Consider the following 26,023-nt stretch of genomic DNA (forward strand, 5'->3'; position numbering starts at 1 on the left):
AGCCACTTCCCTACCCTGGTGCCAAAATAGGGGTTGGGATCAGCACAGTAACAGGCTTATCCAAAGAAATCTCTGTCAATCTTCTGACCAAATCCTCTCTGTTCTCTGAAAACTTACATTCTTCAAGTAGATAAAAGGACTCAAAAGCCATGAAACAGTTCTGTTTCCTCCTAGTATCGTCAATTAGATTTGAGGCAGAAGAGTTCCATTCTAATAACGTTTGTTACTTACTTATTGCTGCATAACAAATCACCCCAAAACCTAGTGGTGTGAACAAATAAACATTTATTATTGCTCACAGCTTCTCTGGGTCAGGAATTCAGGAGTAGCTTAACTAGACAGTCCTGGCCCAGGGTCTTGTGAGATTCCAGTAAAGATATCAGTCTGATGAGGGCTGGAAAATTGCTTCCAACATGGGCCACTCACAGGATCTGCAAGTTGGTGCTGGCTGTTGGTAGAAGGCTTCAGCTCCTCTCCACTGGAATTCTCCACAGGGCTGCTCCAGTGTTCCCAAGACATGGAGGCTGGATTTCCGCAGAGCAAGCAATCCAAGAGGTCAAGGTGAAAGCAGCAGCATCTTTTATGATCTAGCCTCAGAAATCACATACTGTCACCTTTGATTCTTTATTTACTCCCATCGCCCAGCTCTGATTCAGCATGGAAGGAAGCCACAAAGGCATGAATACCAGGAATCAAGGATCACCGGGGACCATCGTGGAGGCTGCCTACCACACCCTGTTACTTAAAATGACCATTATCCCCTAAAACAAACTGATAAAGTAATTAAATGAGACTGTATATGTAGATTGTTTTAATCAAAACTGCTTTGGGGAATTCTTGATCTTCAAAATTATGTATGTCATCGGGCCCTTTCCACATCTGTTCCTCATCTATAAATGGGTCCAGGACTCTCCTTGAAGGCAGGCAGGGCCTCAGCCTGATCTTTAGGGTTCTTTTTGGTTCTCAGATCCCTGACTCCACATAATAATCAGAAAGTAAACCTTGGTCTTACAGTCAACATTTACACTGAATTTACAATTCAATAAAACATTCTAAGGAGGCCCTGGCCACTGTGGTTCAGTTGGTTGGAGCATGTCCAGTAAACCAAAATGTCACGGGTTTGATTGCTGGTCCGAGCCCATACCTAGGTTGCAGGTTTGGTCCCTGGTCACCTACAAGGGACAACAGATCGATGATTCTCTTTCACACTGATGTGTCTCTCCCTCTTTCTCTCCCTCCCTTCCCCTCTCCCTAAAATCAATAAGCATGTCCTAGAGTGTGGATTAAAAAAAAAAATCCTAAGGTGTGTCATTACAAGAATCATCTGTTTTATTTATTTTACAGAGTAATGATTTCAACTGAATATATTTGGGCACAGTAAATATTTGACATGAAAAGCAGTTGTATCAGAATGGGCATCAGAAAAATAGCAACTTGTCTTACACATAACTAGAAAATATTTTTGTCTGATCATTTAAGTGTTATAAATCCTGAGAATGTTATACATTGAACAAACTAAGTACTACCTTATATTAAATCTTGCTTGAAAACCACCCTTTAAAAAATGCTTTGAGGTATAAATCACCTATGTATTAGACATGAGTCTTTTACATTTTACAAAGAGTTTAAACAAACATATCAAACAATTAAAGTTCAATGGCTCTTAAAACAGCTATTAGTCAGGTTCAAGGACACACTGTTCCACAATTTCCCGTAGGTTGGGGTTCTCCATTGCAGCTGCCACTCGTTCTTTGTCATTTATCTGCTTGTTGACTGCAAAACACACAGACAAAAGTTAGCAGAATTGTGTCAATATATGTATTTGTCTCAGGCTGTTAAAATAGAGAATTTAACTCCTTGAGAACTTAAAGCTGATTCTGGTTAATTATTCATAAGTTCTGGGAGGGGGACTTAAAGAGGAAAAACATCCTCTATAATCCTACGATGCTGCCCAACTATTTTCACCTCTTTCCTTCCGGTCTTTGTCCATATACTTATTTCAGTGTTACACTCAGGGTAAATACAAGTTTGAATATTGCTCTTTTTATCTCCCAAGCCTATTTTTTAAACTAGAGAGTTACTTAACACAGCAAAAACTGTTAAGTGCTCTAAACTAATTATGAAGAAAAAAAATAATTAAAAAAATAAAAAATAAACAACAAAGACTATGCTACAATGAACACCTTTAAACATATAGCCTTCTTTTTGGAAAGATTCTTCAAAGTGGGATTATTAGATCCGAGGATATGAGTGTTTTTATGGTTCGAATAATTTAATAATTTTCCCATATTTTTTACTAATTTATATTCTTAACAGTAATACGTGAGCCATCATTTTAACAGAAATGCCTGGTATTATTTAAAACAAAACCCAAATATACATACACACACATAGAACAGGAGGTGAAAATAGTTCTGATTACTGTTGTAATTTGCAATTTCTTGATTTTGCCATGTTTATTTACTAGCTCTTCCTGTTTGAATTTTTTGTTTATGTCCCTTTCTATTAATCTTCTGGGCACTTTTTTTAAACCTGTTTGCATGGATCTTCATATAATAAAGGTATTGCCCCATATCGGTTGCCTATAATTTGCTAAAAACAATTCTGATAGAAGAGGTCAAAAGAGAGATGTCCACATTCTCAATGTGGGCCAACTTCTCTGGGACTCTACTGAAATGTCACATGTAGAAACCATCTATTTTCCTATACAAACAAATGCAATTCTTTCTGTTTCTTCTTACTACAATGCAGACTCCGCAAGGGCAAGGATGTATGTATCTCAAAGGTCAAATTGTGCCCACACACGGAAAGCGCTCAATAAATACTCAGCAAATAAAAAATCCTTTAAAGACAGTAATACTATGCTATTGCGAAATCCCATAATTAAGTGGAGTTTTAAAAACATAACAAGAGTGGAGTTAGGGAACCTGAACTGTTTTAAATTAAGAGGTAGAAGCCATCAGTTTCTGGGATTTGAATGCATTTAATGCATGAGAAGTAAAATACTCTACATGCTTGGAACTGGGAAAATTAGGTCGTGGTTTCTGAGGTCTTCCTGACAGAACCTAGGAAGTCTCGTGAATGGGCTGTCCTCTGAAGCAGTGGGCTTCCTTCCCTCTCTGTATCTCTCCTCTGGGTTCGTTTTTCTGTGCGTCTCTTCCTGTGCCTGTTTTTGAGTCGCTGTCTTCCTCTGTGTGTCTTATTGTTGCTCTTACTCTATTACTGTCCCTTTCTTCGCCTCCTCTGCTGTTTTCCAGATTCTCAACTTACTAGTGATGAAAGCTAAGCACAACATGCATTTAAATGGATTTCTCATTATTTGCACTCTATCACTTGTAGGTAAAATTCTGTCCTGTTTTCAATGTAACACATAGGTTATGTAGAACATTTTGTCTTTTGCTTTTCCCAAACCCCACCTCTGCTATTTTTAAGAAGCTACTGATTGACTTCTCTCTGTAGCCCTGAGGTCCTCTATATAAGTTTCCCCACTCCCATTTTAATACATTAACCCAGAAAGACAACCCCTACCCCAAGATTCCCTAAAGCTTTACTCACTAGACCTTCAATTTCAAGTACACAGCTCTCTATCCTGCCACCAAAGAAAAGAATCAAGTCTCTTCAGAGCTTATAAGTCAAGGTTCCTAGACTTGGATGTTCTTTATAGACATGTGACCACTGGCCTAAACCAATCAATACCCACAGAGCCTAACTCTGATTCCCCCAGGGTCGTACGGAAAAATTACTTCCATTAAATGCCTGTGTTTCCACACCTCAAGGAAGAGCTCATGACTGATTGTGCACTTTTTCTGCAAAAGGCCCAAGAGATGCTTGGCTGGCAGAATAGCCTGGTGTCCAAGATGAAGTACTATCTGTTTTTAATAATGATTCAAGATTCACTTACTGTCCTCTTCTGTTGAGTGGGTCCCTTCAGAAATGTAGATTTCCAACTAGGAAGAAAAAATATTAAAAGCAAAACATTTAGAGCATTCTAAGATAAGGAGTGAAGTGGAATGTACAATGGATTCAAGAATCCAGGGATAAAAGTCCAAATCCTGTTTCTACCACCAAAGACTTAGGAACAAGTCCCTCAGATTCTTCTCTAAAACAAGGGCTGAAATGAGTAGGATTTTAAGTTATGGTCAGCTGGGAAAGGTCTGCAGGGGCATTCCATTTTTTTAAATACAAACTAATATAATTTTATACAAATAAGATCTCACATGTTTCATTTACGATATCCCTCTCCTGCACTCTAATTCTTCTCCCCAAATCAAGTAGCTAAACTTGCTTCGTGCCTCACCCCCCAAGAAAGCTATATGGTAAAGACATGTTTACTTTCCAGAGAACAATGGAGCATGTGAACTAATTCTTATGTACTTATTTACTCCTGAGATAAATGTTTTTCATGAGCGAAAAAAAACCCTGGCATATCTATCACAGCTAAAAGTGACCTTAGAGATCATCTAGTCATTTTTTTTTTGAGGGGTGTACCACCAATAAACAAGGATTTACGTGGAAATTTCCAAACCTGCCTAAAGTGGCAGTTTCCAAGCCCTAGCCCCAACCTCCTTACCAAGCTCCAAATGGCAACGAGTTCTCCCCACCTCCCCCTGCCCCACCAAACATGCATACCCGTAACTCGGGCCATGCCAGAGAATTTAAGCATAACCTTCCTCTAGGCTTTAGAGCCCTGGGCCCAAGCACTGGGGTGGCAGCCATCTGGCATCCAGGAGATGAGACAGCCAGAGCCACTTACATGGATTGAGGAAAGAAAATAAAGGAGGAGGCACTAAATAGGGCTCTTTGAAAACCCCCAACTTATCCCCTGTACAAAAAAGTGGCTCCTGCACAGAACAGCCTGCTCCCCAATAGTGTAAATACCCAAAAGAAAGGAAAAAGCCAGCAGCAAGGCTAGGCTTGTAGGCATGGCAAAGAACGTTGGTTTAGAAAGGCTAGGAAGAGCCCTGGTTGGTGTGTGGCTCAGTGGATTGAACACTGGCCTGAGAAATGAAAGGTTGCTGGTTCGATTCCCAGTCAGGGCACATGCCTGGGTTGTGGGCCAGGTCCCCAGCTGGGGGCGTGTGAAAGGCAACCAATCTCTCACACAACGTTTCTCTCCCTCTCTGTCCCCATCACTTCCCCTTTCCCTGAAAATAAATAAATAACATCTTTTAAAAAATCGAAAGGCTAGGAACAGTGTGAGCTGTGCCCCTCTTCCTTGTCCAGCTCCCCAGAGCCAGCTAGGGCACTTGCTTGTCCCAAGGGGGCGTAAACAAGTCAGTGGTCTTTCATTCTGAAACATCTCCATTACAATGTCAAAGCAAGGCCTCCAGGAGTCCTACTCGGGCCTGCCTGCAGGGGGCAGAGGCATCAGCTGTGAACCCAATTCAAGCCAACACATAAAGTAGTAAGACTTTGGGGACCAAGAAACAAGGAATTCTATCACTGCATTTATGACACTAAAGCTGAGAAGCAGAGGATGACAGGAAATACCACACACCCCCTTCCTGATCCTATGTGTCTGCAGCCTCAGATGTGGTCCCTTCCAGGCTGAGAACAGGATGGTTCCAGGGCTGGGAGAAAAGGAAGGGATCCCTGAGCAGTCAGTTCAGGTGAATTTGCAGCATCTGTCCCAGTTCCTGTCTTCACTGCTACACTTTGGCAAAGACAAGCCTTCCCACTGCTTCCTGGGCCCAGGGCTGGTGGTAAAAAGCAGTTTCTCTGTCCTCAAGATTCCCAGTCACATTGGTGATGATATTGGGGTCTCAGAGCTGGGGACAGAGCCATTCCTGGATGAAGTCCTGGGAGTTGGTGCTAAAGCTGAGCATGAAATCCTTTTGGGTATTCGGCTGGTTGATGAACTCAATGGTCCTGTGGATCTTCACATCAGCAGAGGCAACCTCTTCCTGATTGGTGGTAAAGGCCAGAAAATTGCTCATTTGGGCCTTGAGTAGGTTGTCCACTACCACATTAACGTCATAACAGGCTGTCTTCTTCTGGTTGTCAGGGCCCATGCTAATGACATGGTTGATGACAATGGGGTCTGGATGCAGCAGCAACCCAGCCAGCTTCATGCAAATTTCAGAGAAACGGAGTTGACCACAACTGAAGACCTAGCGGAAGTAACGGTTGAAGCTGATGTCCTCATGCTCGAGCCTGTCCCTCAGCTGGCTATATGTGATATAAAGCCACGGGGCCTGCACGACGGCGGCCCTCATCTGTGTGCGCACTCCCAGCAGCCCCGCCAGTCCAGGGCGCAACTTGTACTGGAGAGGCTGATGATTCAGCATGAGCAGGAGGGTGCACTTGGTGTTGAGGTCTCCAGGCCATTTCACCTGGAAGCCATCCGTCTCCTGGGTGGCAGGCATCTGACGCCACTCCACCAGATGGTAGTCAGGCTCACATAGTTCCTTGTCTAGCTCAGTGACAAGGCTCTTCAAGAATAACAAGAACTTCCTCTTCTGTTTGCTAAGATCATTTAGGAGTTTCCCTCCACTTGGAATTTCCAGTAAGCCATCTTGTTCCTTGCTGAGGTTCTCCCAGGTGTCCCTGCGGTTTCTGCACGGTGCCCTTCTGCCTTGCTGGGACTCAACTTATTGGAAATACGGATCCGGATCCATACCTTTCATTTTTTGTGTCAGAGGCTTTTTGATGACTTCCTGGATCTCTATCTGCTTGTGAGCAATGGTCTGGTCCAGCTCCCACTCAAAAGCCAAGAGATCCATGTACACCTGAGACTCTGGGACAAGGTCCTGAATTTGCTGAGGTAGAAGTTTATCTGCATCTTCCTCTTGCACCCCTGTAGCTGGACGGGCATTGGGGCTTGGGTATAGGGCACAAGCAGGCATTTTCAGAATGGGTCCACCACAGTGGGTGGCATGCCAGGTCGAAGTGGAGTAGTTGTGCCAAACAGGGAGCCCACGGGGGTCCCACCTGCAAGCCAGCCATGGGTATCCAGCTCCCTGGTGCCATGCCAGGTCTCTGGGGCCCGTGGGGTGAAAAGAGGTGGCTCTGGGGCCCCCACACCTCCAGCTGGCCCTGGGCCCCAGAGCGCCAGTCCAGGCAGCAGGCCAGGTCCAACTGTCAGAGGCAGCACTCCCTAGTCCAGTCTTTTGAAAGACAAAACATCATATAAATTCCCATAGTTGCATAAGGCGAACTCTTACTCTAGACAACGAAATAACAGAGTAATAGATATGAAATCTCCATACTCATTTCCTTTGGTTTACAATTATGCATGACTCATTATTCTGAAAAATTGTATGTAAAGAAGAGTCAAACATTTACCCTGCTACTTCTATATGAACTATACTTCAGGATAACCAAGCAGTTGGTTTGGTACCTTGCAAGTATAAAAGATTCTAAACTTGAGAGGTTTCTTATAGCCCTTTGTAAGTGGATCTTACTTGGTTTTAAATTTTTTGCACATGAAAAAATGTTCAACATTATTAGCCATTTTAGATATGCAAATCAACACCTCAATGAAATATCATTGAACACAGTAGGATATCACTTTAACACAATAGGATAGCTGTAAGGAAAAAGACAAGCGCTGGCGAGGATGTAGGAAATCAGAACTCTCATACAATGCTGGGAAATGCAAAACAGTGGAACAGCTGTGGGAAACAGTCTGGCAGTTCCTCAAAAGGTTAAACACAGGTGGAAACGACCCAAATGACCATCGACCGACAAACAGATAAAATATGGTACACCCACACAATGGAACAGTACAAGGCCATAAAAAGGAATGAAATACTGATACATATTATAACATGGATAAATTGTGAAAATATTATTCTATGAGAAAGAAGCCAGTCTGAAGCCACAAATTGTACGACTCCATTAAAATGAAGCATCCAGACCAGACGGATCAATGGAGACAAAAAGCAGATTGGTGGTTGCTGAGGGGTGGAGGAGGGTCTGGAGAAGTGGTGAGTGACTGTTTGGTAACAGGATTTCTTATTGGGATGATGAAAATGTCCCAAAATTAGTAACAGTGGGAGCCACGACCTTGCCAGGGCCCAAACTCCAGCATCAGACAGTAGCGGCAGCAGCGGTGAGAGGATGTGCCAGACTGGGACCACTGTCAAAAATCATTAAGGTAGAATTAAAGCTAGATGCCCAGTCAAGCTGGTGGCATGGGTAAAAATGGCTCACATCCGTGCACAACCACATCAAAATTAAATTACAGAACAACCATTACTCAGAACTATCAGAAATCAAGTTGAATGGAAGTCTGACAACTATGAAATAAAAGAAACCACATCCATCCAGACTGGTAGGAGGGGTAGAGACACATAATGGAATGGTCTCATATCCACCTGTGGTGGATAACAATTTGAGAGAGAGAGAGAGAGATCTTGGGAGCGAGGACCCCCAGCCCAGGATTCCAGTGCCAGGAAGATAAGTCCCCAAAACTTCTGGCTGCAAAAACCGGTGGAGATTGAGTCAGTGAAAGAAACTGTGGAGTCCCAGGCAGTTCCCCTGATAGAACCCATACACGGACTTATTCAGACTCACTCCCTCTGAGCTCCAGCACCAGGGTGGTAGCTTGAAAGGCAACAGTGGCACACAGGGAGGAACTGAAGTATCTGGCATCAAGGCAAGAACTGCAGGACAGTTTTCTCCCAGACCGAAAGGCAGGCAGAGGCCATTCTCCCTTTTCTGAGCCCTCCCCACCACAGAACCACAGAGACAGCAGGGTAGTACCATATCTGAGACTCCATCAACTTGGCTAAAACTGTTCGCCCTGCCCCAGAGATGCCCTGAGACTACCTCTACCCAACTTATGAGCCGACCCAAACTGTTAACCATGAGTTACCCTTACGAATGGCGGGTCTTGGCTCATGCTTCACAACTCCCTAAGTCCTCTCAAACAAGCAACAGCTGGTCTCAGTGAGCCCCAAGAGCCTCCCCCCCCCCCCCCCCCGCCCACGCCCCTGTACCTCTTGCTCAGTGCCCCAGGCCTGTCATTAGCAGCAGTCAGCCAGGATTCACAGCTTGGTTTCACCTGGGAATCTCCAAGTCCAGCACAAGTAGCATCTATCTCAGACTGCTTTATAGTTCAGGGAGGGTGGCCCCAGGCAAAACACAGGTGGGGGCTGACCTTGGCCTGCACCACCCAGGAAACCCCAGAGCCTGTGCACCCAGTGGACAGCTACAGATCACATCGGAGCACCAAGACCCTGGCCCTGCATAGCTGAGCCTCTACAGAGGGCAAAGTTTGATGGTCAGTGGTCACAGCCAATCCTTGCTGCTGACTGGCCTGGGTAAATCCCTCCCACTGACCTGCCAACAGCGACCAAGGCTTGACTACAATAGAAGGGTGTGCTCAGCCTACACGAAGGGTGCACCTTGAGTACCCAGCGTGGGTGATAGGGGAAGCTGTGCCACTGAACACTACAGGACACCTACTACATTAGGCCACACTACCAAGACAGGAAGTCATAGCAGCAATACCTAATATACAGAAACAAACACAGGGAGGCTGCCAAAATGAGACAACAAAGAAACATGGCCTAAATGAAAGAACAGATAAAATTCCAGAAAAAGAACTAAACAAAATGGAGATAAGCAATCTGTCAGATGCAGAGTTCAAAACTCTGGTTACAAGGATGCTGAAGGAACTTAGTGAGGACCCCAGCAGCATAAAAAAGATCCAGTCTACACTCAATCAGAGGCTACACTCATTGAAATAAAGAACAACTTACAGGGAAACAACAGTAGAGTGGGTGAAGCCGATAATTAAATCAATGATTTGGAACATAAGTAAGCAAAACACAATGAAACAGAACAAGAAGAAAGAATCCAAAAAAATGGGGATAGTGTAAGCAACCTCTGGGACAACTTCAAGCATTCCAAAATTCATAAGATAGGGGTACAGAAGAAGAGAAAGAGCAAGAAATTGGAAATCTATATTTGAAATAATAACGAAAGAAAACTTTCCTAATTTGGTGAAGGAAATAGACATGCATGTTCAGAAAGCACAGAGTCCCAGACAAGGTGGATACATGCAAGATGAATCAGAGATCTGACTAGATCACTGAGGAGGGGTAGGGAGGGGCAGTGGAAGGAGGTTGCCTGAGGCAATGGTAAGCAGTCTAGGGTGGGATTGGCTGAGAAGCCCAATGCCTCCAGAGGGAATGGAATTAGGGGCTGAAGATTTAAAATAAAAAGAGGGCAGAGATGGGCTCTTGGGCTCTTCTTCGTTGCAGATGCCTGGATGATCCTGCTGCAGCTGCCTGCGTTTCCCAAAGGACGGGACTTTGGATGGATTTGGGATGGGAGAAGAAACTCCGGGTGCAGCCTAGGATCGGGCTGGCCTGGCCGAGGGTGGCAGGGTTATTCTTCTTTGGCTGTTCTAGAGAGGATGAGCTCTGAGGCAGAAGCCTGCCAATCTCCCAAAATTGTGTGGCTTTTGTATCTTATGTTGCTTTGTTTGTAAACTAATCTTATAGAAGATAATTACAAACTAATGGAAATAATAGGGGAACAGAGTAATTAAAGCTGTCATTAAAGAGTTAAAGAGTTTAGCCTTAATTGATAGGCTTAAGTGATTAAAGCTGTGACTAATGTATGTGGAAAGCTATCATTCCAAAATTGTGTTGCTTTTGCATAAAGACTCCTTTCCTTCATACCAAACCTTTTTCTCCACAATTTTGCCCAGAGGGTGGTGGTGGGCAGCAGGACTCTACTTGCTGTTTGGTAACAAAGACATATCATAATTAAAATGTCAAAGGTTAAAGATAAAAGCAACAAGAGAAAGCAGCTAGTTACGAACAGGGGAGCTCCATAAGGCTGTCAGCTGATTTCTCGAAAGAAATTTTGCAGGCTAGGAGGGAATGGCAAGAAATATTCAAAGTCAGGAAAAAGAGGGACCATCAGCCAAGATTGCTCCACCCAGCAAAGATATCATTTAGAATCCAAGGGCAGATAAAGAGCTTCGCAGACAAGAAAAAACTAAAGGAGTTCATCATCACCAAACCATTATTATATGAAATGATAAAAGGATTTATTTAAGAATAATAAGATAAAAACTATCAACAATAAAATAGCAATAAATATGTATCTATCGACAGGTGAATCTAAAAAACAAACTAAGCAAACAAGAACAGAGACAGAATCATGGATACGGAGAGCATTTTGATGGTTGCCAGACAGAAGGGGGTGTGGGGGAATGGGTGAAGAGGTGAGGGGATTAAGAAGTACAAATAGGCAGTTACAGAATAGCCATGGGGACATAAAGTACAGTATAGGAAATGGAGTAGCCAAAGAACTTATACTCATGACCCATGGACATGAACAATGGTGGGGGGATTGCATGAGGGAGTGGGGGGTGCTGGGTGGAGGGGGGCAAAGGGAGAAAAATCAGAACTGTAATAGTATAATCAATAAAATATAATTTAAAAGAAAACAAAATTAATAGTGATTTTGCACAATGCAGTGAATATACTAAAAACTATTAAATTGTACACTTTGAACAGGTGAATTATATAATTTCTATTAAATCTCAACAAAACTGTTATAAAACAACGAAAACATTTTCCTTACCTTATGTTTAAATGGTAAACACCGCTGAAGTTTTACTCTTAAGCACAGTCCTGTGAAGGAAAAAAAAAGCCCCAATTATCCCTTTTTATTGGTTCTTGAAAAGCATACAGCTGTGCCCAGGCATCTCCATACAACACAGCAGCTGAAAACAGCTTTGGCTCAATCTACTGTAGGTCTCCTTTGAGCCTTACCCATGGTGGCCACTTTAATATAGATATAGCCTGACAGCCCTGGCTGGTGTCGCTCAGTGGACTGAGCGCTGGTCACCAGTTTGATTCCCAGTCAGGGCACATGCCTGGGTTGCAGGCCAGTTTCCTGGTTGGGGGCATGTGAGAGGCAACCAACTGATGTTTCTCTCCCTTCCTTTCTCCCTCCCTTCCCCTCTCTCTGAAAATAAATAAAATCTTTGCGCTGGCTGGTGTGGCTCAGTGGATTGAGGGCCAGCCTGCGAACCAAAGTATTGCCGGTTCGATTCCTGGTCAGGACCCATATCTGGGTTGTGGACCAGGTCCCCACTGGTGTTTCTCTCCCTCTCTTTCTCCTTCCTTTCCCCTCTCTCTAAACATAAATAAAATCTTTTCACAAAGACAGAAAAAGATTAAGTAACTTACCCAAGGCCACGCCTCATGGACCTGAAATTTTAGCCTATAGCACATAGTCTTTATGACAACTGGTTTTTATTTTCTCTTCATGCTTTTGTAGTCTCAAAATTATTGCCAAGCATGTTACTTTTAAAATTGAAAAAACAGAAAATAAATGTTACACTGGAAAAATCAATCTGCAATAGGCTCTTAATGAACCATCTATTTAAGGATTCTTATAAATCAAAATATTTTCATTTTTTTAAAAGACTTTATTTATTTACTTTTAGAGAGAGGGGAAGAGAGGGAGAAAGAGAGGGAAAGAAATATCAATGTGTGAGATATGTCGAACCGGCCACCTTTCAGGTCGCAGGCCGGCACTCAATCCACTGAGCCACACCAGCCAGGGCTCAAAATATTTTAAGACACCTCCTTCGTATCAAGATAGTAGCAATACTTTCAATATCTGTTGATTCAGAATTGGTCCAACGACAAAAAATAAGTATGAGTTCAACAATGCTTTTTCTACTATTGGAATTTTAATAACCACAATAGTATCTATGGTTTAATGGTCCTTCAAGATAAGATGTAGCCCATAGGCTGGAAGCCACTAATAGAGGAATCCCAGGTCAACAAGTAAGAAGAGAAACACAGAAATCACAATAGTGGGAACAATAATAAAATACTTACCTGTTCAATCCTTTTTTATAAACTTGTCTGTTTTTAAATAGGCAATATATTCCCATGGTTCAAAAACTTAAAAATACAGGGAGGGGTAAAAGTAGGTTTACAGTTGTTCATATGGAAAATAATACAATAATTAATAAATAATAATGCAAGAATAAACTGTTTCACGTACTCACCACTGTAAACCTACTTTTGCCCCACCTGGTGTAAAAAGATGTAGGTTAAAGTCTCCCTCCCACCCTCTCCTCCATCTGACCAGTTCCCACCGCCACTGCTGCCCACCCCCAATCACAGCTATTCACTTTCTTAGACATTATGCATATGCAATCAAATACAATGCACATTTCTGCCTTTTTTACACAAGTGTAGCAACATTACAACTGCTTTTACTTCCTAACAGTATATTAAAGAGATGTACCCATGTAAGCACATGGAGAGCACTTCCGCTTTTTTGGCTGCATAGTATTCCAGTGTTAATATACACACCATCACTGATTATTTAATCAATCTGCTACCGATGAACAGATTTGGTCTGAGATAAAATCCCTTTATCTTCTTTGAAAACGTACATAATAGGTAGACACCTATACACATCTATTGTATATCTTACTGCTAATCTTAAAATATTGGAAATGCAGCCTCTCCAATAAAAAACCACTTTGAAAAATACCCTCTCACCAGGACGCCTGCCCAAACTACGCAGGTGCTTCTCCTTAAAAGGCGAACACAGTGATGGCAGTGGTGCTAGTCTGACAGCATCCATTTCAAGCTCCAAAACAAAGAGACAGCCCACACCCACTCTCCACTAGCTGTACGCATGTACACCCAAAAGAAGTAGCACCTAGAGGAGAAACACATTTGGAGTCAGGTGGTCTGGGTTTGAGTCTCAGCTCCACCACTTCTTGGCTATATGATCCTGAGCTTAAACTCTCTGAACCTCTATTTCTTCATCTATAAAATGAAGATAATACAACATTAGCTCTCTCATAGGCTAATTGTGAGGACTACAGAAGATGGACACAGTCATCCCTCGGTGTCCACAGGAGGCTGGCTCCAGGGCCCCTCCAATACACCAAAATCCACAGATGCTCATGTCCCTTGTATCAAATGCCCTGGTGTTTGCACATAACCTATGCACACACCCCTGTTTACTTTAAATCATCTCTAGATTACTTATAATACCTAGTACAGCGTAAATGCTATGTAAATAGTTGTTATACTGTATTGTTTAGGGAATAATGACAAGAAAAAATGTCTGTACATATTGAGTACCAAAGCAACCATCTTAGGCCTAGCTATGTAGTACATCTCAGAACAATGTCACTTTCTTTCCCAAATGTTTTTGATCCCTGGTTAGGTGAATCCGCCATCGCAGAACCCACAGATAGAAGCCGAGTGTACGTGAAAATACTCTGTAAATCATAAAGTTGTGATACATGATGCTAATTGCTATTTTGAGTATCAGCTAGAATTTTTTAAATATATTTTATTGATTATGCTATTACAGTTGTCCCATTTTCCCCCCCTCACTCCACTCCATCCTGCCCACCCCCTCCCTCCCACATTCCCCCCCTATAGTTCATGTCCATGGGTCATACATATAAGTTCTTTGGCTTCTCCATTTCCTATAATATTCTTAACCTCCCCCTGTCTATTTTCTACCTACCATTTATGCTACTTATTCTCTGTACCCTTCTCCCCCCCTCTCCCCCTCCCACTCCCCTGTTGATAACCCTCCATGTGAACTCCATTTCTGTTATTCTGTTCCTGTTCTAGTTGTTTGCTTAGTTTGCCCTTGTTTTTGTTTTAGGCGTGGTCGTTAATAACTGTGAGTTTGCTGTCATTTTTACTGTTCCTATTTTTGATCTTCTTTTTCTTAGATAAATCCCTTTAACATTTCATATAATAAGGGCTTGGTGATGATGAACTCCTTTAACTTGACCTTATCTGAGAAGCACTTTATCTGCCCTTCCATTCTAAATGAAAGCTTTGCTGGATACAGTAATCTTGGATATAGGTCCTTGGCTTTCATGACTAGGAATACTTCTTTCCAGCCCCTTCTTGCCTGTAAGGTCTCTTTGGAGAAATCAGCTGACAGTCTTATGGGAACTCCTTTGTAGGTAACTATCTCCTTTTCTCTTGCTGCTTCTAAGATTCTCTCCTTATCTTTAATCTTGGGTAATGTAATCATGATGTGTCTTGGTGTATATTTCCTTGGGTCCAGCTTCTTTGGGACTCTCTGAGCTTCCTGGACTTCCCAGAAGTCTATTTCCTTTGCCAGATTCGGAAAGTTCTCCTTCATTATTTGTTCAAATAAGTTTTCAATTTTTTGTTCTTCCTCTTCTCCTCTGGCACCCCTATAATTTGGATGTTGGAACGTTTCAAGATGTCCTGGAGGTTTCTAAGCCTCTCTTCATTTTGTTGAATTCTTGTTTTTTCATTCTTTTCTCGTTGGATGTTTCTTTCTTCCTTCCTTCTGGCCCACACCGTTGATTTGAGTTCCAGTTTCCTTCCCATCACTTTTGGTTCCCTGTACATTTTCCTTTGTTTCTCTTAACATAGCCTTCATTTTTTTATCTAATCTGCAACCAAATTCAACCAATTCTGTGAGCTTCCTGTTACCAGTGTTTTGAACTGTGCTTCTGATAGGCTGGCTATCTCTTCGTCACTTAGTTGTATTTTTTCTGGAGCTTTGATCTGTTCTTTCTTTCTTTCCTTTTTTTTTAAAAAATATATGTATTGATTTTGCTACTACAGTTGTCCCATTTACCCCCCCACTCCACTCCATCCTGCCCACCCCCTCCCTCCCACATTACCCCCCTATAGTTCATGTCCACGGGTCATACTTGTAAGTTCTTTGGTTTCTACATTTCCTGCACTATTTTTACCCTCCCCCTGTCTATTTTCCACCTATCATCTATGCTACTTATTCTCTGTACCTTTCCCCCCCTCTCCCCCTCCCACTCCCCTATGGACAACCCTCCATGGGATCTCCATCTCTATGGTTCTGTTCCTGTTCTAGTTGTTTGCCTAGTTTGCTCTTGTTTTTGTTTTAGGTGTGGTCGTTAATAACTGTGAGTTTGCTGTCATTTTTACTGTTCCTATTTTTGATCTTCTTTTTCTTAGGTAACTCCCTTTAACATTTCATATAATAAGGGCTTGGTGATGATGAACTTCTTTAACTTGACCTTATCTGAGAAGCACTTTATCTTCCCTTCCATTCTAAATGATAAGTTTGCTGGATACAGTAATCTTGGATGTAGGTCCTTGCGTTTAATCTTGGGTAATGTAATTATGATGTGCCTTGGTGTGTTCCTCCTTGGGTCCAGCTTCTTTGGGACTCTCTGAGCTTCCTGGAAGTCTATTTCCTTTGCCAGATGAGGGAAGTTCTCCTTCATTATTTGTTCAAATAAGTTTTCATTTTTTTGTTCTTCTTCTTCTCCTTCTGGCACCCCTATAATTTGGATGTTGGAACGTTTCAAGATCTCCTGGAGGTTCCTAAGCCTCTCCTCATTTTTCCAAGTTCTTGTTTCTTCATTCTTTTCTGGTTGGATGTTTCTTTCTTCCTTCTGGTCCACACCGTTGATTTGAGTCCATTTCCTTCGCATCACTATTGGTTCCCTGTACATTTTCCTTTGCTTCTCTTAGCATAGGCTTCATTTTTTCATCTGGTTTTCGAATAGATTCAACCAATTCTGTGAGCATATTGATAACCAGTGTTTTGAACTGTGCATCCGATAGGTTGACTATCTCTTCCTCGCTTAGTTGTATTTTTTCTGGAGCTTTGAAGTGTTCTGTCATTTGGGCCATTTTTGTTTGTTTGTTTGTCTTGGCGCGTCTGTTACTTTAAGGGGCGGAGCCTTAGGTGTTCCCCGGGGCAGGGTAACGCTGGTTGCAGTGCTGTGACGCTGTACGTGGGGGAGGGGCTGAGAAGGAGCAATGGCACCCGCTTCACTCTCCTCCAGATTTCAATCTTTCACTCCGATACTCACAATCAAACTGGGCCCCTCTGGTGCTGGTTCCCGAGTGGGTGGGCCTGTGCACACTCTAGTCCCCTGTGGGTCTTTCCAATGACCTCTCCCGTGAGGCTGGGAGTCTCTCCTGCTGCTGCCCCAACCCACACGGGCGTTTTCAATCAGAGGTTTGAGGCTTTATTTCCCCGAGCTGGAGCCCTGGGTTGCACGGTCCGCTTCGCTCCCCGCGGTTTGTCCGGTTTATCTGCGCGAATATGAGGCCGAGGGGTGCTACCCGCTGCTCTGCCTGCCCTGTGCTCCGCCACTCTGAGTCCGGCCCTCTGGGTTTATCTGTGCGCGAGTGTGGGGCCGCAGGGTCTGCTAGTGGTCAGACTGCCTGCGCCATTCGTCCCACACTTCGCCAGTCTCGGTCCCACCACAGCCACGGGAGTCCTGTCCACCCCGGTGCCCGTCTCCGCCCCTCCTACCAGTCTGGATGAATGTTTATTTTTTATCTCCTTGGTGTCGGACTTCCTTGCCGTTCGATTTTCTGTCAGTTCTGGTTGTGCAAGGAGGCGCAGTGTGTCTACCTACGCTGCCATCTTGGTTCCTCTGATCTGTTCTTTCATTTGGGCCCTTTCTTTTTTTTTTTTGGCTTGGCACACCTGTTACGTAAGGGGCAGAGCCTTAGGTGATCACCGGGGTGGGGTAACGCTGGTCGCTGCGCTGTGACGCTGTATGTGGGGGAGGGGCTGAGAGGGAGCAATGGCGCTTGCTCCACTCTGCCGGATTTCAGTCACTCCCTCCACTACCCACAATCAAACTAGTCCTCTCTGGTGCTGGTTCCCGAGTGGGCGGGCTTGTGCACGCTCTCGGCCCCTGTGGGTCTCTCCAATGAACTCTCCTGTGAGGCTGGGAGTTTCTCCCACTGCTGCCTCAACCCCCACAGGTGTTTTCAATCAGAGGTTTGAGGCTTTATTTCCCCGCACTGGGACTCTGGGTTGTGCAGTCTGTCACCGGGTCCATCAGCTGCTGCCTCACCAGCCAGCTGCAGCTTTGCCCGCCCCGCTCCACAGTCCACCATCTCACTGGGTCCACCAGCCGCCGCCTTGCTGTGAGTCCTTCCTGCCCCGCTGCCCGTTTCCACCCCTCCTACTGATGTGGATGAATGTTTCTTCTTTATCTCCTTGGTTGTCAGACTTCCATACAGTTCGATTTTCTGTCAGTTCTGGTTGTTTTTTGTTTTTAAATTGTTGTCCTTCTTTTGGTTGTGCAAGGAGGCACAGTGTGTCTACCTACACCTCCATCTTGGTCGAAAGTCCCCCCAGCTAAAATAATTTAGAATTAAACATATAATTGTATATAAAACCTTACCAATAAGAGTCGCCAAAGAGCAATGAGGTACTGTTGGTGTGAACCTGATAATAACCAAATAATCCTCTTCGTTTATCTCCTGAACCTCCACACAACTTTCCGTTACCACTTCCAGTTCTTCCAGAGTATTGGGCTTCTCTGGGTCCCGGATAGTTCGAATCAAATCTGAAGAATCAAAACAGGCACTGTAAAAACACGAATATTCTAAATATGATGATTTTGCCAGTCCTAATCAAAATGCACGCTCCTCTTTATATTTAAGCAAAGACTAGAGAAACTCACCAGATTTCTGACAAGAATTTCCACTACTAGTTTCCTTTTGAAAAAACTGTTTTCTTGAATTATTACCAGATGATATCCAGTGTCTTGGATTCAACATTGCAGAGAGAATGTAAGAACAGGGAAAGTGTCTTAGAAGCTCATGAGGAAGAACTAACTTTTAGCTTAGGAGAATGTAATATCAGGACTTATGAAAGGAGAATCTGAATCAGGCCTTTAAGAATGGGTAACATTTTAGTATTCAACATTTAAGGTGAAAGAAAGTAAAGAACCAGAAATTTAGTTTGCCTGGAACTCGGCATAAATGAAGATGATGTAAGAGTTTGGGCCAAACCACCAAAGCACAGGATGTCCTCCAGAGGTTCTGAACAAGAGAGTGACGTGGCCACCGTTACACCGTCGACGGGTAACTCACCCGCCAGCCCACAAACACAGAACGAAAGAGCAGAGCCAGGGAGACCCACTGAAAAAGCTGGGCCTAAAACAGGCACCTAATAATGCTAACAGAGAGGGACAGAGGAAGTAGTAATTTCTGAGGCAAAATCAACAGAATTTGACAACTGTTTAAAAGTAAAAGAGAAGGAAAGGGAAAAAAGGAACATGACTCAGATTTTAAGTGTAAGTGGGAGAACACTAATGGAATTAAAATAATAAAACACAGGAACAAATTTGAGGGGGGGCTATGGCAAATGATTTTAATTTTACACAATGATTTTGTTTAAGGAACAAACCAATGGTACATTCCAGCAACAAATGAACCATGATATAAGGTTAAGAGAGCACCAAGGCTAGAGTAGTTGTTGAACCTATGAGATTCACAAGGAAGACTGAGGAGAACAGTAGCTTTCAACCTTGGCTGAACAACAGAATCACCAGGAAACCTTTAAAAAAAACAAAAAGTGGGACTTCTGGTCAAGCAGGCAACGTAGGTAAACACTGCTCGCCTCCTCAAACAACCACATCAAAATTACAACTAAACTATAGAACACCCGTAATTCTGAACCATCAGAAATAGAACTGAACGGAAGTCCTACCACTACAGAATTAAAGAACAAACCACATCAAGACTGGTAGGGGGGTGGAGACGTGGAATAGGCTGTTCCCACACCCATGTGGGGCAGATAAAAACTGGGAGAGATATCTCAGGAGTAAAGGGTCCCAGCCCCATACCAGGCCCCTCAGCCCAGGGTTCCAGGACCAGGAAGATAAGTCCCCATAACTCTGGTCTGTGAAAACCAGTGAGGATTGAGGCCATTGAAGACAGAAACTGCTGGAATCTCCAGCAGTTCCTCTTAAAGGGCCCACATACAGACTTATTCTCACTCTGTCTGAGCTCCAGCGTGGGGGCAGCAGACTGAAAGGCATCAGAGACATACTGGGAGGAACTGAAGTGTCCAGCATCAGGACTAGAGCTGGGGGGGGCAGCTTTCTCCCAGACAGAAGTACTGGCAGAGGCCATTGTTCCTTTTCTTAGCCCTACCCCACAGAGCCACAGAGCCTGCAGGGCCATATCTGAGATTCCATCAACCTGGCTCACTCTGTGTTCCCCACAGTGGTGATTCCCTGAGGCCCTGCCCCACCCAAGTTGTTGTCATTGGCATTTCCACATGAATGGCTTGTTTTGGCCCATGCTTCAGATTTTCCTAACTTCTCTCAGCAAGCAGCCATCTGTCTTCAGTGAGCCCTATACCTTTATCTAAGTTGCCCCAAGCCCAGTACCTACAGCAGTAGTCCTTGGCCTGCTTGGGCACATCCAAGCCCAGCACACATAGCAGCCATCTGGAGATTGCCTTGTAGCTTGTGCTGTGTGACCCTGGAGAGAACACAGGCAGTGGCTAACCTTGAATGTGCCAACAGCTATCAAGGCTCAACTACCACAAGAGGGTGTACACAGCCCACATGGTGGGTGTACTTTGACTACCCAACTTGGGTAAAGGGGCAGGTTGTGCCACTGGACCCTACAGAATACCTACTACGTTAGGTCACACTACCAAACCTGGAGATGTAGGAATTCTACCTAATACAGAAAAACAAATACAGGGAGGCTGCCAAAATGGGGAGACAAAGAAACATGGCCCAAATGAAAGAACAGATCAAAATTCCAGAAAAAGAACTAAACAAAATGGAGACAAACAATCTACTAGATGCAGAGTTCAAAACCCTAGTTATAATGATGCTCAATGAACTTAGTGAGGACCTCAACGGCATAAAAAAGATCCAGGCAGAAGTGAAAACTACACTAATTGATAATAAAATAAATAACAATTTACCAGGAAACAACAGCAGAGTGGATGAAACCAAAAATGAAATCAGCAATTTGGAATATAAGGAAGCAAAAGTATCTAAACAGAACAGCAAGAAAAAAAGAATCCAAAAAAAATGAGGATAGCGTAAGAAGCCTCTGGGACAACTTTAAGCACACCAACATTCATATCATCTGGGTGCCAGAAAGAGATGATAGAAATAAATTAGAAAACTATTTGAAAAAATAATGACAGAAAATTTCCCTAACTTGGTGAAGGAAATAGCCATATAAGTCCAGGAAGTGCAGATTCCCAAACTACATAAACCCAAAGAGGCCCACACCAAAACACTTCATAATTAGACTACCAAAGGCTAAAGGTAAACAATCTTAAACACAGCAAGAGAAAAGCTGTTAGTTTCTCTGACAGGAATTCCCATAAGACTGTCAGCTGATTTCTCAAAAGAAACTTTGCAGGCTAGAAGGGAATGGCAAGAAATATTCAGTGATGAAAAGCAAGGACCTACAACCAAGATTACCCAGCAAAGCTATCATTTAGAATTGAAGGACAGACAAGAGCTTCCCAGAAAAGAAAAAGCTAAAGAAGTTCATCATCACCAAACCATTACTATATGAAATGTTAGAGAGTCTTTTTAAGAAGATCAAATATATGAACAATAAAATGGCACTAAATACGTATCTATCAACAATGAACCTAAAAAACAAAATAAACAAGCAGAACAGAAACAGAATCACAGATACAGAGAAAGTTTTGATTGTTGTCAGATGGCAGGGGATGGGGGGGTGGGAATGAGCAAAAAAAGTGAAGGGATTAAGAAGTACAAATAGGTAGTTACAGAACAGTCATGGGGATGTAAAGTACAGCATAGGGAATAGAGTGGCCAAAGGACATATACGCATGACTCACGGACATGGATAACAGTGTGCACACTGCCTGAGGCAGTGGGGGCAAGGTGGAAGGGAATGCAGGGGGAAAAACTGGGGCAACTGTAATAGCATAAACAATAAAATATAACTAAAAAACAATAAATAAATAAACAAAAACTAATTTTTGAGTCCTACTCCCAGATATTCTGACTTAACTGATTTGTCATATGGCCTGGGCATTAAGACTTTAAGAGACCCAAAGATAGATCTGTGAAAAGCACTTAATTTAGGCATCAGAAGGAGGAAGAAAAACAAGCAAAGAAGGGAAAACAGGGGTGGTTAACAACATCAAATGCGGTAGAAAAATTCAGGTTGATAAGAGTTAAAACAGTCTTTGTCACCCAGGAAGTCACCTGTAAGAAAGGAGTTTCAGTAGAGAGGTGAAGGCAGAAGCCAGCTTGCAGAATGGGGAGTGGGAACTGAAAATGTAGTTCTAGAGCTTTGGCAGGGAAGGGCAGAGAAAAGACAGTGCATTTAGAAAAAGCTCAAACAATGACAAGGATAAGGGAAAACTCTTCCACGGTTCTGCGCTGATAGTAAAATCTTTATTTATATGTAAACCTTCAGTATTCAATTCCAACCTATCTAAAACTACTTTTTAGTTTTAAAAAAGATAAACCTAAAAGTGACACCACTTTTAACCACAAACCCTATCCTATCCGCTAACTGCCGTTCCCTAAACATGCTATTGTCTCACCTCCATACTTTTGCTCTAGCTTCCCGTTTCATATGCAAGCTAACCTCTGTATGTCCAGATCCTACCAGTTCTTCAAGGCCCGACTCAAGTGATTCCTCCTCCTTAAAGTCTTTCCAGATCCCCAATCAGGATTAATATCTACCCTTCCTCTAAATTTCTGTATCTCTCAGGTCTATAGTCTTCTACTGCATACAGTTAAAAATTATTATTTGTAAATATTTGTCTACCTCAATATCAGTTTAAAGACAACATCATCTCTCTCGCTTCCAAACTTGTACCCCGGGGTCCTTGCTGTCACTAGAAGCTGTAGATAGAGGCCCAACAGGACAGGTGTCCAACTACTTTGTGGAGGTCATTCCACTCATATTGATCATCTGGCTGGGGCTGATTAGGTTCTGCCTCTAGCAAAAGAGAGGTAAACTAGATCAGCTCCAAAGGTCTTTTCCATCCCCAGCTTCCTTCTCCCGGCCTATAATCCTTACCTGTGCTACATTTGGATTATTAAGGTTATATCTTTCTTTCTCAGTCAGCAGAAACCTCTGAACGTTAGTTAGATCCACCTTTTCAGTTTTCAAAAACAGTACTCTCTGCTATGGCTCAGTGGGCTGAGTACCAGCCTGAAAACTGAAACGTCTGGGGTTCCACTCCCTGTCAGGGCACTGGCCTGGGTTACGAGCCAGGCCCCCCACTGAGGGTGTGCGAGAGGCAACCAATCGACGTTTCTCTCGTACACTGATGTTTCTGTCCCTCTCTTACTCCCTCCCTTCCCTTCTCTCTAAAAAATAAATAAAATCTTAAAAAAAAAAAACCCCACAAGCAATCTTAAAAGGAGAGTCATAACGTAACTGTGAAGAGGCAGAAAATGCACTAAGTTTGGAATCAGGAGACATGGACTTAAGCCTGTTGCAGCAGAAGAAAGTGGCTGTGACCTTGGGCCAGTCCCCGACTCGACAATCACACAGCAGTGCCCTCAAAAGTGACAGGAGGAGCGTGTGTCCAGGGATAGAAAAAAAAGAGGCTCAAGTAGTGCAACCAGGTCAGCTTTGCTTCCTATCCAAGCACCCTAGACTTTAATTTTTTCCTTACTGGCAGTGTGACACCCTGCTACTTGTGTAACCACTCTAAACCTTTGTTTCCTCATCTGTACAATGAAGATGGTCCCAGGGGCTAAAAAGAGCATTGTGGTGGTGTGTGTGTTCTTTTTTCTTTTTGGACTCCAGGCTTCGCTGTGTTAAGGAACTTAAGTTCGAGGTCCGGCTATGAGGAGTCTATCTCATCCTCTTCTCTCGGGGACCCCTGCCTATTGCCTGTTGCAGCAGAAGAAAGTGGCTGTGACCTTGGGCCAGTCCCCGACTCGACAATCACACAGCAGTGCCCTCAAAAGTGACAGGAGGAGCGTGTCCAGAGATAGAAGAAAAAGAGACTCAAGTACTGCAACCAAGTCAGCTTTGCTTCCTATCCAAGCACCCTAGACGCCAGTTCCGCCACTAGGACATGGGGCAGACGAGGGAAACGAAGCGTTTAAAACCTCGACTTGGCTCGCCCCAGTTTTAGAAAAAGCCCCGGTCCTACCAAGACCCACATTGCCACCTGACTTAAGACCCCACAGAAAATGCTTCCCACGCTCCCGACGAAATCCAGCAAAAACCAGAGTCGCCACTCCCAGCCCTCAAGTGAGGCTTTGTTACCCCCAGCCTCCACGTATAACGCCAAATACTACCTTAAAATTAGTTACCATAAACCTCTAGCGCTTTCTCTTCCATGATCCGGGGCTGCAGGGCAGTTCCCCGCTCAAAGAGGCCGGAGAGCCACAAGACTCTGCTCAGCGTCCAGGAGAGCAGCCCAGACACCCGCTCCATCCTTGCGCTCCGCCATCCCTGGCGACTGTCCCACCAGAGCCACCGTCTTACAGCAGCTGGCCCCGCGATTTATCAACTTCCTGGTCTTCAAAGGGGCCAAGACTAGGCTAAAGGTTCGAGGAAGCAGAGAATAGGCGTATCAGGACGCAGTAGCGCAGAGAACCTAGGGAAAGGCACCGCAAGGACCACAAACCCCAGCATGCCTTGCTCTGTTTCTGCGGGACTGGAGTTAAAAAAAAATTGCTCGCTACACGTGAGGCGCGTTGCATAGTGGGTCGTACTGGACGTTTTCTTCGGAAGACAGCTGTATTCTGGGACATGTAGTCTCCCCTGGGGAAGGGAGGTGGGTGGGATGTAACGGTCTATTATTCACCACCGATTGCCTCACTCAGTGACCTCTATAAACTAAAGATGAATCCTGAAGAGGTAGGGGAAAGTAGATCTTGATTTCTCATCCTGGAGGAGCTTGAGCACGGAGATTCCTGTTACTTTTCCGAGGGAGAAGCTTCCACCCAAAGTTTGTACTTCCTTAGTTAGGCAGGAAGTGCGTTTTCGTTGCCTTAAAGTGTAATGTCTTGGGAGCCCAGTAAAGGACGGTTAGGCGTGGCTGCGGGAAGGGAGGGCTTTTTGGTTTTCTCGTCTCGTAGAGGTTTAGGCCAGCGCAACTCCCCACCACAGGCTGAATATTTCTGCTAATCGCATTCAAAGACAATTTAAAAAGAGAGCTTTCGCTGTGTCCACTGCATCCAATAGTGATATTGGAGATCACCATCCTAAAAAGAATGCCGTAAATCCCCTGGTGTTTATGGCTGTGATGAAGCCCAGAAACACGGTAATGTTAATTTTATCCATTCATCCCTCCAATCAAATCGCAAACATTTACTGGGTATTTAATTTGCCGGACTTGATCTATAGGCACCAAGTATAGGACAGGGCCCCTGCCTTCAAGCAGCTAACATCTGCGAGAGAGAGCCAACCCCTGTTGTTGAGGAATTTGCAGTTAGAAACAAACTAAACCTTTGTCAAAGGCGATGCCAAGTTTTTTCTAACCTCTACTGAGAAGAAAGTCAGGATTATTTTTCAGAATTATCTCCTGATAAACTATCCCATTTATTTTATCTGATTTAGACTTTAGGCTCACCAGACAACCTGTGAATAGTTTAGGTCCCAGGAAAATTTTCTCCAGAGTGTAATAATTTCCCCGCCTTCTGTACCACTTCACTTACTCCACAGCGATTGAGATGATCCTTGCAACCAAATTTAGGGCACTGAAGTTTCACTTCCTGTGTGAGACCTCCTGGCTTTAACAAATACAATCGTTCATCTCTTTCACTGTGCTGGCACAGCAAATTATAGCAATGAACATGTTGATTTGCATGGCTGTCTCCCTCAAGCGCCTAGAGGGCCAGGAGCTTCTTCATTTCTGTATCTCAGATGCATAACAGGATGCCAGGCACACAGTAGTAGATACTGAACATGTGTTACTTGAATGAATTAACTAATGTTCAAACAAGCAACGGCGAGACTCTACTGCAATCTGTTCGGAGACCTCAATCAAAAATATTTATTAAAGCTCTATAAGGGCACTGTGCTTGGTATGGGTAGGTGGTATGCAGAGGTTTTCAGACTCCTTTACTCAAATGACATCTTAAGGTCCCTGTTAGGCACTATGTGGAGCACAAAGTGCCATGGCAACTTGAGCAGCCCCTGGCTCCTCCTTTTCTGCCCCTTTGACCTCTTGATTAGGATCTCGGAATCAGGATCCAGGGCTCAGATTTGCTAGGCAGGGGCCTTGAGCCAGCTCCGCCCCCACCCCAGGGCCTAAGTCCCGCCCAGGCGCCAGCCGCGGGGTTGGT

The 26,023-nt window shown here is 43.8% G+C and overlaps 1 protein-coding gene and 1 pseudogene across 1 annotated transcript; both read right to left on the bottom strand.

Moving 5' to 3' along the window:
• Positions 1–265: 265 nt before the first annotated feature.
• On the bottom strand, positions 266–24,381 carry CIAO2A (cytosolic iron-sulfur assembly component 2A). The gene is made up of 5 exons (XM_024568285.4): positions 24,044–24,381; positions 18,143–18,307; positions 11,548–11,597; positions 3,902–3,947; positions 266–1,773 (listed from the first exon to the last, which is right to left on the bottom strand). The coding sequence occupies exons 1-5, from the start codon at positions 24,165–24,167 to the stop codon at positions 1,676–1,678; spliced, it is 483 nt and encodes a 160-aa protein (XP_024424053.2). The 5' UTR covers positions 24,168–24,381; the 3' UTR covers positions 266–1,675.
• LOC128781320 (SWI/SNF-related matrix-associated actin-dependent regulator of chromatin subfamily D member 2 pseudogene) lies at positions 3,966–10,960 on the bottom strand (annotated as a pseudogene).
• Positions 24,382–26,023: the final 1,642 nt, after the last annotated feature.

Source organism: Desmodus rotundus, chromosome 7 (assembly GCF_022682495.2).
Source record: "Desmodus rotundus isolate HL8 chromosome 7, HLdesRot8A.1, whole genome shotgun sequence".
In the NCBI taxonomy this organism is placed as follows: Eukaryota; Metazoa; Chordata; class Mammalia; order Chiroptera; family Phyllostomidae; genus Desmodus; species Desmodus rotundus.